General features: G+C 36.3%; 2 protein-coding genes across 2 annotated transcripts in view; one reads left to right on the top strand and one right to left on the bottom strand.

Moving 5' to 3' along the window:
- Positions 1 to 16,103, top strand: part of LOC125867885 (acetyl-CoA acetyltransferase, cytosolic 1) — a 934,067-nt gene that overhangs the window by 386,882 nt on the left and 531,082 nt on the right. The gene's annotated exons all lie outside the window — the stretch shown is intronic.
- On the bottom strand, positions 968 to 2,541 carry LOC125867895 (uncharacterized). The gene is made up of 2 exons (XM_049548493.1): positions 2,225 to 2,541; positions 968 to 2,019 (listed from the first exon to the last, which is right to left on the bottom strand). Exons 1-2 carry the CDS (start codon positions 2,539 to 2,541, stop codon positions 1,149 to 1,151), a joined length of 1,188 nt encoding a protein of 395 aa, XP_049404450.1. The 3' UTR covers positions 968 to 1,148.

Genomic DNA, 16,103 nt, shown 5'->3' with positions numbered 1-16,103 from the left:
TGGGGAACACCAAATATAATATGTTGAGGTGCTAATAGGGTCGATGTTGCAAAAATAAATTTTGGATTCTCTGGTCTTTCGTCAATGTTTTCCGCTTCATGAAAGGCAACTTTCTTCTCCATCAAATTCGGACCAGAGTCAAATTGCAGTTGGTGAGGTGGGTGCACACAATTAGCTTCCCCACAATGCAGTTTGAATTTCGCTCACTTGACCTTTTTGTGGAGGTGAAAGAGTTCCATTCTGTTAACTTGAAATAGGCGATAATACTTAGCTTAAGGTTAGTCCAAAAACGTACCCCATTGAGGAAGGCACGATCAGAGTAACATCTATTGTTAACTCTTTTCACAAATTATTCTCCATGAGTTAGTTCCTAGAGTTAGAATCTTTAAACATGGCCTTTTCTTGTAGTAAATAAGACCATGAAGCAATTTGTATCTTTCTATAGCCCGATACAATTGTTGATGATCCCATTCTTTTTATATCCCAGTGAGAATGGCAAGGCTTTTATTTCCCCAGTTGTGATGTTATACAAGTAACCTTGAATATCTTTACGGTTATAGGCCAAACAAGGCCAATGCAATAATAATATTTGGTCACAGAGTATAATAAATAATTGGAGAAATTTATAATTGAGGAGAACACATATTTCACCCCAAATAGCTAGGGTTTAATTTCTAATTGATTATTGATTAATTAGGGTGTGTTCGGTATGGAATAAAATATTTTTCAAAAATTTGGCTGATGAAAAAATTGAAAACATATTTTTAAAAATATTTTCCTCCTTAATTACTGACATACCCTTAATTTGTCCGATTATTAATATTGTTAGTTCTTCTTATGAGTTGAAAGCTACAAAAATGACATTGATAGTCTTTATTCTGCATGCAGTATAATTTGTCATGGCATTTTCCATTGTTAAATTACAATGACAGAATATGATATATTCTCAATATATATAATTTAAATCTTTTATCCAGAATATTGTCACACACGTGGACAAAAAGTAAACACTTTTGTTTGGGAGCACTTTGCACCCTAATGTGAATCTTCCAACATGAATTTGCATTTAGTTGGGCCATGATGCGGGGATCAGATACTAGGTGAAAAATTAAACAGAAACATCAACACTAATGTGGTGTCATACATGGTCACTCCCATATGCTCTTAACCTTGTCAATGTGCTTGAAATCATAAGTCATCACTAAGCTTATATCCATTGATCTCAACACAAACTTCTCAACCAAAACATAGCAACTAAATCTTCTCCATCCACTACTATTTTCTCTGTTTTCTTCAACTTGGTTTATCCTCCCTTGTTGTTTCCATCCTCCTCTTTCTTGTTCCCACTTCATTCTTTGAACTACTTCTCGTCTCAATCCCAAACTCATTACTTCATTTCCATCTTTATCATAGCTTCTAAACCATATTACTCCTTCAACGATGTTTTTATCATCCCATGTTGCTTTATTAGTTCCGGCAATAAGGACAACCTCTGTGTCAAGTGCAACATCCACGAGTACTGAATTCCCTACATTGATTTTGTCATTTTGACAAGTGAAAAACTGCTCCCATCTCTGCTCGAGTGTCATTTCGTAGAACATTGATCTCTCCATTTGTTCTTTAAGAACCATTCCGTCTTTAATAAACACGAAAGGACAATACCATTTCCCCACAACAACTACTTCAGAACTTTTACAAGACGTTGTAAAATTGAAGTCCGGAAGTTGTTGCCTCAACTTAGCATTTAGGCCTTGAGCATCATCATATAATTCACAATTTTTAGGAGTTTTGGCACGAAGATGCCAACCTCTTTGCCTAAGAAATCGCGGTGGGAAACCATCTGGTGCAAGAGACTTAGCAAAAAAACTACCTCTACCATTGCAACCTGTATTATATAGACAAATTTCAAATTGCTGATATGCCTCCTCTGGATCTAATGGTTTCGTTTTAACGTCTCGTACACATCTACAGAAACAGAAACTTTGCATATCTTCCTCCTTTGAACAAGTTAATGCTTGTCTACAAAATATCAGATGTGTAAGTACTAATCAAAAGAACTCTTTAACTATTTATAACACACTAGCTAGTGACACTCTAGCAGAAACAGAATTTTCACGAAGGGGTTATAACCTAATATATACAACGTAATTTTCCCCTGTTACTAGCTTGAATCAATTATCAAATCACATAATTATACACTAAATATGTCATAAAAAGAACATACCCTTTGCTTTTTCCATGATGTTTGATAGCAAAATACTGATTTGAAGACAATGGCTTATTAAGAACTGGAATGAACATTACATCTTCCCTAAGAATAATCTTGTTCTCACCATTACTAGTTTCGTATCGAACGGTTAGTTTCTTGTTCTGAGGAAAAGGTAAGTCCATCATATCATGATTTTTGCAATGTCCAAAACAGCAATATGTTTCAGATTCCTCATCTTGAATCACTAAGTAACCTGAATTTGGACCTTCAGGAGGTAATAAAAGTGCATCTGGATTCTTTTGGTAGTAAGAAAGAGGCCTTGTTACATACATTTCACCAAAAAAAAAAAAAAAATGTTAAAACTTTTTTCAATTTCTGTCTTAAAGTTCTTTGAAGAACATGTTCATAATCTCCTATAGCTACTACATAAATAAAGAACCAACTAGTCATCAACATGTTGATAAAAAAAAATTGATTTGATTTTATTAGTTTTATGTTGACTTTTTGCAGCAATCAACAAAGGTTCTACATTTTGTATTGGCATAATAGATAAACATACTCTTTAACTTGGCTTCAGTTTATATTTATGCCGTCTAATTTTGGGTGTGCACATGAAGTAGACACTTAAAGTTTTATAAAATTGAATAAGTAGACATATGCGTCATACGTGACCAATTTGCAACCTAAATAGCGTCCTATGCATTTTATGTCATATAGGATGTGTGTTTACTTGTTCAATTTTATGCAAAGTTTGAGTATATATTTGTGCACAACTAAAGTTGGAGGGCATAAATACCAATTAAGACTAAGTTAAAGAAGATATTTATGTATTATACCTTTTGTATTTTTATTTTAAGAAGAATAGGTTAAATAGCATTTGTGGTCCTTCAATTATTGATAAATTATGATTTTGGTCCTTTTAATATCACGTTTAATACATTTAACTTTCAATAAACTGGAATATACATTTTTTTTACCTCTTTTCTAGAAAACACTCACAAATTTGTTATGATAAAACAATCATTTTCTATATAAAGAGGCTAAAAATATATATTTTAGTTAAGTAAGATTAATCAATTATCATAAGGACCAAAATACCAATTTATCAACAACTGAGGGATAAAGTGCTATTATTCCTTTAAGATAATAATGGAGATCGATCTTTGTTTAATTTTAAATTGAAGTCAGGAACAACTTGTCATATTAGTCTAAGCTAAAAAGAATAATTTATTGTTTATAATATTAAAATATTCTGTTAATGTAAAGAAGTTTTACCTTATCAATGTATTTTAATAAATTGTAGTAGGTGGTATGTATTATTTTTTGTTTATTAGTCTAATTTTTTTATGGACCGTTACCTTTATTTTTCGTTTAAGTAATCTAATAGTATATATTTTCTTTTCTAATGTTGACGTATTGAAGTTAAACTCAACGGAAAATATCATTACAATAAATAAAGGATTTTGGGGCAATTATTTAGTGGCTATACAAAATATGAGTAAGTATAACAATGTTATATAAATATCGATAAAGATTTTAGCGATTCTGATATAATGACATAAGCTCAATTATTATTAAATGTATTTGCAACAATAAATATTGCCGCTTAAAGAAAAATCTATTGCTGCTAAATATCTCTTTTTTATTATAGTGTACGAAATGGAGAGTAAGCAACTTTTAATCATAATATCCTGTCATGCTGTTTCTGAGAAGGTTGGAAGAAATTTCCTTGATACTTTGAACTCTATTAAACTATTGAAACAACGTTTACTGACAAGCCTAAATATTTGAATTAAAAAGCATCCGCAGAAGCTAAACATTATATCCCGAAGGAAGCAAATACTAAATTATCTGAGTCTCCGAATAAATATTTGTGATTTTAAAGTTGTCCTCCATGACAGTTTTGAGCGAATAAAAACTTGGAATGTATCTAACATTGACAGTCCTAATCTTCTTCTCTTTGGGTTATAAGAAACTAGTTGGGTACTACGTTCACTCTGCATCAAGATTTCTTCATCATTCCAAATTATGATTGATTCAAAATTATTGCGACGAATATCACGCACAATACAATCTATTACCATGCGACGTTTAATCCACGATTAAGCTATTTCATACCTTTTAATCCACCATATACCAACATGTACTGTATAGCTATCATCAGAAAAACACAAACAATTCCCTAGCTCTCCTAGGGTTTAACCACACGGATGGATTCATCACATTAAAAATGATCTTTAGAAGCAATTAATTAACGACAATAACTTAATTATCGTTAAATATATATTTTTAAGCAACTAGGATTCTTTATGAATTTCCTAGTTATTATTTATTTACTTTTACTCTTAGATGTTTTAGATGAATATTTTAGTACGACAACCTTTCAAATTCTAGGGATGCTTGTCTGGATTTTCGCTATTAAATTGTTCAATTTAAAGACTTGGACTTTATTTTGTTGTTCATATTTTGGTTGGAATTGTTATTGCATGACTTAGGGTGTTAACATTGGTTCGCCCACGTGGAGGTTAATGTGGGTGTCAGTCACGATAGTTTGGATCATGATAAGATTGGTATCAGAGTCCTTGTGTCACATCTCAAAATACCGACTGGATATGATTGACACCCACTAACATCACCGAGAATCAAATTTCCATACACTTACCCAAACTATCTAATCAATGAGGTAAAATATGTGCAGCTCAAAAGCTCATCAATACTCGTTAAGACGAAATCATTATCCAACTAAAATTGTATATCGATTCATGAAAAAGAAACAAACACTTAAATAATATATTTTTAGCCCAAATTCCACAATAAAACTATGGAACATCTATTAGAGTTGCATGAGTTCAACTGTCGAGCATACAAACCCCAAGAAAAGAAGTCATAAGCTATAAATAGATAGAGCTGAAGCACTAGCCTCCACGAACAATGCGAAGGCTCACCTTAAAAATAGAATCCACGGGACTGAACTCGTCAGCCAGTAGTTTCACCCTCTGCAATGGTATATGCATATACATGCAGTAAGGAGTGAGCTATATATAAATATAACTCAGTAAGATCTTCGACCCGCTACTTTAAAACCCCTGGATCAAGTGTTAGAAAAATACATCTACACAACAAACACATAACAATATGCACAAAAATATCTCATAATATAAGGATCAACAAGTCCAAATAAATGTTCAAAAATGACACTAGACGTCTCAAACTCAATCTACACCCAAGACTTGTCTTAAACAACAGTAAAGGAGATCGACCTAGCACCCCGACAAGTCCACGATAACATATATAATGCCCCAACAAGTACAAGGTCCTTAACATATTATGGCAACATAAACATGCCCCTAACATATTACAGCAACTATGTATGCCCCTAGTAATTATATTACGATAATGAAGAAGGATATCCAATATCACACCACATATAACTTATAAAAGAATATTTAGTATTTTGTCAAGCACTAAAGCTTGACAAAGCACTAGTATTTAGTAACTTAAAGCAAATTTTCAAAGTAGGCTTGAAAAGCAAGCACTAAAGCTTAAAGTCTCACTTACCTCGAATTCACAGTCCATGCACCCCTTTCAATAAATCAAATATATGCTCCCATAAATTCAAATCACCTCAAACTACACCAAAACGTATTTAAAATAGTTAAAACCCTTTAGCTGGACATCACCTCATCAAAATCTAACTTCTCACTACCTAACTAATCACATTGAGTACTGGTTACATGCACCTCAAACAACTAAAATACTAGTGGGATTAGTTTAAAAAACTCACTTGACTTGCCAAACTCGTTTTTTTGTTGCGGAAAGTGTTAGGAAAACACGGACTAAATACAAAAATATATATGGTCAAACTAATGGAAATAAAATGGGAAAATAATGACACCAAGAATTTTACGTGAAAACCCTTCTAAATAAGAGAAAAATCATGGGCCAAGATGAGCAATTGATATAAGGAATTTTATACTGTGTAGTCACGAATACAATACTCAAAGTGATTACTACACACTCAAAAGGAATAACACTCTTTTAATTTCCACCTTACTAAAATATCTGCAACATCGCGCAATTTGAAATAACTAAGAAGAAGCTAATAATTGGAAATAGTCGTTTTTGGAAAGAATGAAAATCTGGAAATTTGTTTAAGTTTGGAAAAGTTGAGTTTTGGTCAACTTCACACAGCCATAACTCCTAGATCAGGATGTGTTAGGTGTACTTCCAGATATGGTTGGAAAGATCTTGGAATGATCTTTCTAACGCCATTGAGTCTGCGCGATTCCGAGTTCGTATGAGTAAGTTATGCCCTTTGGAAGTTGACTGTTGGATTAAGGAAAGTCTAATTCGGATTTTGGAAGGGTAATTTAGTCTTTTCCTTACCTAATTATTCTAATTCATTTTTAGGAGTTTAATTGGGGTAAAGTCAGATTTTAGTTAGTTTAGAAAAATGAATTTTACACTAGGGCTTGGAGAAGAGGAGAAAAGAGGAGAAAGGAGAAGAACGTTCAAGATTCGTCGATTTCGTCGAGGTTAGCTTATGGATTTCGTCGGGGGTGATCCCTACAAGGTATGTGAGATCACATAGCATTGGGTTAGTTCACCCACGCGCCAACCATGATTTAATTCAACGAATTTAATTCTTTGAAAGTTTAGAAATTGAGTTCTTGATGAACATTGTTGAAGGCTTCGTTTGAATTCTTGTGGGTTGTGTTGTTATAGTTTCTTGCTATTTGATTCATGTTTTCAGGTGTAATTTCGGTTTGAATCTATCATATATTGAGGGTATAAATGATTCTAAGCGGTTGGGGAAGGAACCATTGAAGTTTAGAGGGTTTAGAGTTGAAAAACAGAGAAGAAAAGTCGTCAAACACCTGAGGAAGGGTGGGGTGCCGCGCCAGCCAGCGTGCACCAAAGTAGTACCTGAATGTCGGGATCTGCTCCCTGAATCTCAAGGGCTGGCACCCCGCACCTCTCAGAGCGCCAGGGACGCCAGTTCTTCCCATTCTTCCCCCATCTTTTTATACTTGTTCCTTAGCAATGTACCTATGTTTTCTAGTTGATTCCAACACTTGAAGGTATATCTAAACATCATGAAATCATCCATAAACATGAGATCATGAACCTTGAATCCATAATCTAATTCAAGGAAAGTTAGGATCAAAGTCGAGAGAAGTTAAGAGTCAAGTCTAGAAGTTAAGAAACCAGTCAAGCAAAGTTTTTAAAGTTTTCAAAAGTCTTTAACAAACATTTTAACTTTGTTTTAAGACTTAAGTTTTAACTTAAGCAAAGAGTAAAGAGTTGAGTTCATTTCTCAAAAAATACTATAAGGGAACTAAGTATTCCCAAAGAGTTTATAAAAGCTAAGTTTTGAGTAATTATCTCAAACCAAAGAAAGAAGTTTGTTTTTAAAACATATGAGTTAAGTATATTTTGGGAGTAGTATTGAGCACCGATATGGGAATGCGAGTTCATGTTAACTCAAGTCTCCATAAATCATGTAGCCATCATGGGTAGTAGAGGATCATACTTTTTAGATGACTCCTTAAGATGATTTTAGCATAAGCTAGTAGATCCACTAAGTTAAGTGTTCTATATGACGGCAAAGTATAGGACAGTTCTGGCAGCGTGGGTAAGACGTTGTGTCACCACTTAGGCTCATAGTGGTGGTTGTCGGTTAGAGAATCTCCCACAGAAACTATATTAATTTATTATATGAGTAGAATTGAGTTTGTTATTGCATTTTCTTTAACAAACTAAGTTGTTTTTACTGTTTTACAATGCTTTTCATATATTGCATGTGTTTCATTGCTTTATTTTAAGTTAAGTAGCCATGAGTTGAGAAGAGATAAAGTAAGTGTTTCTTTTAGATTCCTTTCAAGCTTAAGTTGTGTTTAGCATTCCAACTCGAATACTTATGCATTCAATGTACTGATGCGAGTTGGCCTGCATCGTCTTATGATGTAGACGCAGGTAACCAGGATTAGCACCCAGCGCCTTGTTGATCCAGTAGAGCACTCAGAGTCAGATTGGTGAGCCTTCTTGCATTCCACAGGACTTCTTTTACTTTGCCTTCAGTATTTTCATTGTTAGGATGATCGAGGGTCTTGTCCCGACATCCCTCTTTGTTTTAGAGACTTCATAGACAGTTAGTAGTTCAGTTGTCTTTACATTATCATTCAGATGTTGTTTAAAGACTTCAGTTGCCATTTTAGCTAAGTTTTATATCAATAAAATGTTATGTTTTGAGATTATCTTGTTAAGTTAAGTCTTCCACTAAGTTAAGTAAGCCAGGCCAAGGTTTCTCTTGAGGCCAACAATGGTTCTCGAGTGCCGCCCACGTCCAGGGTGTAGGCTCAGGGCATGACAAACTTGGTGTTAGAGCACATAGTTCAAGAGTCCTAGGGAGTCTATGAAGCCATGTCTGTAGAGTCCTAGTTATCAGTGTGAAGCGTGCCATATCTATAATTAGGAGGTTGCAACATTTAGGAATTCCTTCACTTCTTTCATACTCACTTTGTGCGACAGAGTGTATCTCTATAAAAGTCTCTTTCTAACTCGCGCTTACGGGAAATCGATTTCGAGCTAGCCTATGGTCGAGAGTGCCTTCATGGGGCGTTTCTATCCTTGTGAGCTAAAAGAAGCAAAGAGATGGTTGCTGACATGAGGAGCAGGATGAGTTTATTCGTAGTTGAGTTGACTCGTGTGTCAAGTAAGGAAAGTAAGGCAACCATGTTAATAGGTTACATGGGCATAGCAAGGCTGATGATCCATGTGCAACAAGTTAAGAAGAACCAGCTGAAGGATAGAGAAGAGTTTGAGAATAAGAGGGTTAAGACATCAGGGAATGAATTCGGGCAGCAAAAGAGTAATGCGAACCGGTCTTCTTTCCAACATAAGCAGAAAGGACCTGTTTCATCATCTGTTAGTGCACCTGCACCAAGGAACAAATGTGAGTACAATAGGCAGAATTCTCAGAACATCAGAGCTAGACCTGCGCATTTGCAAGGTAGTAAGGCACAAGGGGGTACTAAGACTCATGCATGTGCTAAATGTGGTAGGAGCCACTCAGGGTGTGTCGTGATGGCTCTACTAGTTGCTTCAAGTGTGGCCAGAATGGTCATTTTATGAGAGAGTATCCTAAGAGCAGACAGAGTAATGGTAATGTAAGGGGGGGGGGGGGNATAGAGCCTAGTCTTCTTCAGTTGTGCCACCAGATAGAGCTACATCTAGATGAGCTACTTCAAGGACAGGCGGACAAGGAAACCGTCTTTATGCTATTCCTAGTCACCGAGAGAAAGAGGATTCGCCAGATGTTGTCATTGTTATGATCCAAGTCTTCAATTTTGATTTTCTTCCTGAGCAACTTCTTGAGCCCTTCAGTGTTTCTACACCTGATGGTGAGTCTATTCTAGCAGAAAAAGTCTATCATGATTGTTCCGTTTCCGTCAATCACAAGAGTACCATGGCTGATTTAGTTGAGTTAGACATGGTAGATTTTTATGTCATTCTAGCTATGGACTGGCTCCATGCCTGTTATGCATCAATAGATTGTAGAACTCGAGTAGTCAAGTTCCAGTTTCCAGTGAACCAGTTTTAGAGTTGAAGAGCAGTTCAGCAGTGCCTAAGGGTCATTTTATTTCGTACCTTAAGGCGATAAAGTTAATTTCCAAGGGGTGTGTCTATCACTTAGTCTGAGTTAATGACTCTAGTGTTGAGATACCTCATATTCAGTCAGTTTCAGTAGTAGAAGAGTTTCCAGAAGTCTTTCTAGATGATCTACCCGGAGTCCCTCCTGAGAGAGAAATAGACTTCTACATAGACATTCTTCCAGATACTCGTCCTATCTCTATTCTGCCATATATAGCATGGCACCAACAGAGTTGAAAGATCTTTTAGAGAAAGGGTTTATTCGACCAACTGTCTCACCTTGGGGCGCTCTAGTCTTATTTGTGAGGAAGAAAGATGGTTCCCTTAGGATGTGTATAGACTACCGCCAATTGAACAAGGTTACCATCAAGAACAAGTATCCTCTTTCGAGAATTGATGATCTTTTCGATCAACTTCAGGGTGCCTCTTGTTTTTCGAAGATAGACCTCAGATCTGGCTACCATCAGTTGAAAGTAAGGGAGTGTGATATTCTCAAAACAACATTCAGGACCCGTTATGGTCATTATGAGTTTCTGGTTATGTCGTTCGGTTTGACTAATGCACCTGCATCATTCATGGACCTTATGAATAGATTATTCAAACCTTATTTAGATATGTTTGCCATCGTCTTTATTGATGACATACTAATCTATTTAAAGAATGAATAAAATCATTATAGTCACCTCAAAATAGTTCTTCAGACTTTGAAAGATATGGAGTTGTATGCTAAGTTCTCGAAATGTGAGTTTTGGCTGAAGTCTATGGCATTCTTGGGCCATATAGTTTCCGGTGATAGAATTAGAGTTGATACTCAGTAGATAAAGGCAGTGCAGAATTGGCCTAGACCCACATCTCCAACTGATATTAGGAGTTTCTTGGGTTTGGCTGGCTATTATAGAAAGTTTGTAGAAGGGTGCTCATCCATTTCGTCTCCTTTGACCAAGTTGACTCAGAAAATAGTGAAGTTTCAATGGTCTGAAGCTTGTGAGAAAAACTTTCAGGAATTGAAAAAGAGGTTGACTACTGCCCCAGTTTTGACCTTATCGAAAGGTACTCAAGGTTTTGTGGTGTATTGTGATGCATCTAGAGTTGGTTTGGGTTGTGTGTTAATGCAGAATGGCAAGGTTATAGCTTATGCCTCCAGACAGTTGAAAGTTCATGAGAAGAATTACCCAACTCATGACTTAGAGTTGGCTGTCGTGGTATTTGCTTTGAAGATATGGCGTCATTATTTGTATGGTGTTCATGTTGATGTATTCACTGATCACAAGAGTCTTCAATATGTGTTCACTCAGAAAGATCTTAATCTCAGACAGAGGAGATGGTTAGAATTACTCAAGGATTATGACATGAGTATTCTTTACCACCCAGGTAAGGCTAATGTTGTTGCTGATGCCTTCAGCAGATTGTCTATGGGTAGTACCGCCCATGTTGAGAAAGAAAAGAGAAAGTTAGCAAAAGATGTGCATAGACTTGCACACCTGAGAGTCAGACTTATGGATTCCACATAAGGAGCAGTAGTGGTGATAAATGGGGCTGAATCATCATTAGTGTCAGAAGTAAAAGGCAAGGAAGACCAAGACCCTATTTTTCTTGAATTGAAGGCAAATGTTCATAAGCAAAAAATATTATCTTTTGAACAAGGGGGAGATGGCGTACTGAGATATCAAGGTAGACTGTGTGTACCAATGGTGGATGGTCTCCAAGAGAGGATCATGGAGGAGGCTCATAGCTCCAGATATTCCATTCATCCAGGTTCCACAAAGATGTATCGTGATTTAAAGAAAGTCTATTGGTGGAGTAGTATGAAAACGGGCATTGTAGAATTTGTTGCTCAGTGTCCAAATTACCAACAAGTTAAAGCAGAGCACCAAATGCCCGGTGGTTTGGCTCAGAATATCGAACTTCCAGAATGGAAGTGGGAGATGATTAATATGGACTTCATCACAGGGTTACCCAGGTCTCGCAGGCTGCATGATTCTATTTGGGTGATTGTCGATAGAAGGACAAAATCAGCCCATTTTTTGCCTATAAAGACTACCCACTCAACAGAAGATTATGCTAAGATTTATATTCAAGAGGTGGTAAGACTTCATGGAGTTTCGGTCTCCATTATTCCAGATAACGGTGCACAATTTACTGCACAGTTCTGGAAATATTTTCAGAAGGGTTTGGGTTCAAAGGTGAACTTGAGTACTGTTTTTCATCCTCAGACTAATGGGAAAGTAGAGCGCACTATTCAGACCTTAGAGAATATGTTGAGGGCCTATGTGATTGATTTCAAAGGTAATTGGGATGATCACCTACCCCTTATTTAATTTGCATACAATAATAGTTACCACTATAGCATCCAAATGGCTCCTTATGAAGCTCTTTATGAGAGAAGATGCAGATCTCCTATTGGATGGTTTGAAGTTGGTGAAGTTGGATTGATGGGACAAGATTTACTGCATCAAGCAATGGAGAAAGTGAGAGTGATTCAAGAGAGATTGAAGACGGCACAAAGTCATCAAAAATCCTACATTGATGTTAGGAGAAGAGAGTTGGAGTTTGATGTAGATGATTGGGTATATCTTAAAGTTTCACCCATGAAGGGTGTTATGAGGTTCGGTAAGAAGGGAAGCTTAGTCCCCGGTATATCGGACCTTACCGAATAACCAAGAGGATTGGCAAATTAGCTTTTGAGTTGGAGCTAGCACAAGAGTTAGCCGCGGTTCATCCGGTGTTTCACATCTCCATGTTGAAAAAGTGCATGGGCGATTCGTCATTGATCATACCAACTGAAGATATTGAGATCAAGGATAGCTTATCTTATGAGGAGATTCCTGTTCAGATCTTAGACCACCAAGTTTGCAAGTTGAGGACTAAGGAAGTAGCATCCGTTAGAGTCCTTTAGAGGAACCAATTTGTTGAGGAAGCTACTTGGGAAGCTGAAGAGAATATGAAGAACATATATCCACATCTCTTTGATTCTGGAGTAAATGCAAACCAAGGTACTAATTCTCCTTTTAGTACCCTTTTAAATTATGAGTGCGCATGTTGTTTGTTTGAAATTGCTTATTGGGTATTTGAACTTGATGTTACACCCTTAGCCTAGTAAGAGTAATCTCACTCGAGGACAAATGTTCCCAAGGGGAGATATTGTAACATCTCACAATTTAAAATAACTAGGAAGAAGCTAATAATTGGAAATAGTCATTTTTGGAAAGAATGAAAATCTGGAAATTTGTTTAAGTTAGGAAAAGCTGAGTTTTGGTCAACTTCAACTGGCCATAACTCCAAGATCAAGATGAGTTAGGTGTACTTCCACATATGGTTGGAAAGCTCTTGGAATGATATTTCCAACGCCATCAATTTTGCACGATTCCGAGTTTGTATGAGTAAGTTATGCCCTTTGGAAGTTGACTGTTGGATTAAGGAAAGTCTAATTCGAATTTTGGAAGGGTAATTTAGTCTTTTCCTTACCTAATTATTCTAATTCATTTTTAGGAGTTTAATTGGGGTAAATTTAGATTTTAGTCAGTTTAGAAAAGTGAATTTTACGCTAGGACTTGGAAAAGAGGAGAAAAGAGGAGAAAGGAGAACAACATTCAAGATTCATCGATTTCGTCGAGGTTAGCTTATGGATTTCGTCGGGGGTGACCCCTATAGGGTATGTAAGATCACATAGCATTGGGTTAGTTCACCCACACACCAACCATGATTTAATTCAGCGAATTTAAGTCTTTAAGAGTTTAGAAATTGAGTTCTTGATGAACATTGTTGAAGGTTTCATTTGAATTCTTGTGTTGTTAAAGTTTCTTGCGATTTGATTCATGTTTTTGGGTGTAATTTCGATTTGAATCTATCATACATTGAGGGTATTAATGACTCTAAGCAATTGGGGAAGGAAACATTGAAGTTTAGAGGCTTTAGAGTTGAAAAACGGAGAAGAAAAGTCGTCAAACACCTGCGGAAGGGGGTGGGTCACCGCGCCAGCCAGCGTGCACCAAAGCAGTCCTTGAATGTTGGGCTCTGGGGTGACGCGCCAGCTAGAGCGCCCCAACTTGGTCCCTGAATCTCAAGGGCTGGCTCCCCGCACCTCTCAGAGCGCCAGGGACGTCAATTCTTCCCATTCTTCCCCCATCTTTTGTGTACTTGTTCCTTACCAATGTACCTATGTTTTCTAATTGATTCCAACACTATAAGGTACATCTAAACATCATGAAATCATCCATAAACATGAGATCATGAACCTAGAATCCATAATCCAATTCAAGGAAAGTTAGGATCAAAGTCAAGAGAAGTGAAGAGTCAAGTCTAGAGGTTAAGAAGCAAGTCAAGCAATGTTTTTAAAGTTTTAAAAAGTCTTTAGCAAACATTTTAACTTTGTTTTAAGACTTAAGTTTCAAGTTAAGCAAAGAGTAAAGAGTTGAGTTCATTTCTCAAATAAAGCTATAAGGGATCTAAGTATTCCCAAAGAGTTTATAAATGTTTTCACATTTGAGCAAGAAAAGGGAACATTGATTCCAAAAGAGCTTTTAAGATAAGTTTTGAGTAATTATCTCAAACCGAAGAAAGAAGTTTGTTTTTAAAACATATGAGCTAAGTATATTTTGGAAGTAGTATTGAGCACCGCTATGGGAATGCGGTTATATTAACTCAAGTCTCCATAGACCATGTAGCCATCATGGGTAGTAAAGGATCATACTCTTTAGATCACTCCTTAAGATGCTTTTAGCATAAGCTAGTGGATCCACTAAGTTAAGCGTTCTATATGATGGAAAAGTATAGGACAGTTCTAGCAGTGTGGGCAAGGCGTTGTATTACCACTTAGGGTCATAGTTGTGGTTGTCGGTTAGAGAATCTCCCACATAAACTATATTACTTTATTATATGAGTAAAGTTATGTTTGTTATTGCATTTTCTTTAACAAACTATGTTGCTTTTACTGTTTTACAATGCTTTTCATATATTGCATGTGTTTCATTGCTTTATTTTGAGTTAAGTATTCATGAGTTAAGAAGAGCTAATGTAAGTGTTTCTTTGAGATTCGTTTCAAGCTTAAGTTGTGTTTAGCATTCCAACTCGCATACTAGTACATTCAATGTACTGATGCCGGTTGGCCTGCATCATCTTATGATATAGACGCAGGTAACCAGGATTAGCACCCAGCGCCTCATTGATCCAGTTGAGCACTCAGAGTCAGATTGGTGAGCCTCTTTACATTCCAGAGGACTCGTTTTACTTTGCTTTCAGTATTTTCATTGTTAGGATGATCGGGGGTCTTGTCCCGACATTCCTTTTTTTTTAGAGGCTTCATAGACAATTAGTAGTTCAGTTATCTTTACATTATCATTCAGATGTTGTTTAAAGACTACAGTTGCCATTTTGGCTAAGTTTTATATCAATAAAAAGTTATGTTTTGAGATTATCTTGTTAAGTTAAGTCTTCTACTGAGTTAAGTAAGCCAGGTCAAGCGCTTGGGGCCAGCAATGGTTCTCGGGTGCCGACCACATCCAGAGTGTAGGCTCGGGGAGTGACAATATCGCTCACACTCATTTTTTTTTCACAAACTATATATCTTATATAGTCTATGGAATACCTCACTTTTCTCTCAAAATATATTTTTTCTCTCTAAGTTGGTGTGTTCTACAAATGAGCAAGAATACTCTATTTAATGAAGGAGAAAACCATGCCTATGTCACTAATGACATAGGCAAATGTAGCAAACTCCAAAGGGTTGCAAATCTTATCAATTTGCCAACCACCAAATCTTTTATTTTCAACTCTTATCACTATTCCTTTTTAGCAATTACTTGCAGCAATTGAGTAGCAAAAATTGACTAATATAAAGAACATGGGTTGGACCTCACAAATCTTCCCCTCCAGTCTCATGCACCAGAAGGAGGTATCTTTCTCTTCTTTAGAGAGAGCTCATACCCACAAGTTCTTTACATAGCTTGAACTTGTCTTTTGGTATCACCTTAGTCAACATATCATCCACATACAACAAGACGATGATAAAATCATCATCAGAATTTTTTTGTACAAATACACAATGATCTGAAGAAGTATTCTTATAGTCTTGCCCCACCATAACAGATTCAAACTTTTTGAGGCTTTAGGCCATAGAGACTCTTTCTGAGTTTGCACACAAAATTTTCTTTACCATCTACTTTGAATCCCTCAGGTTGTTTCATATAAATCTCTTCTTCTAGGTCACCATGAAGGAAAGTCGTCTTTACATCAGTCTGCTCAA

Source organism: Solanum stenotomum, chromosome 6, assembly GCF_019186545.1.
Source record: "Solanum stenotomum isolate F172 chromosome 6, ASM1918654v1, whole genome shotgun sequence".
Classification (NCBI taxonomy): Eukaryota; Viridiplantae; Streptophyta; class Magnoliopsida; order Solanales; family Solanaceae; genus Solanum; species Solanum stenotomum.
Note: the sequence above shows the minus strand (reverse complement) of the source record. Positions and strands in the feature narration are given on the sequence as shown.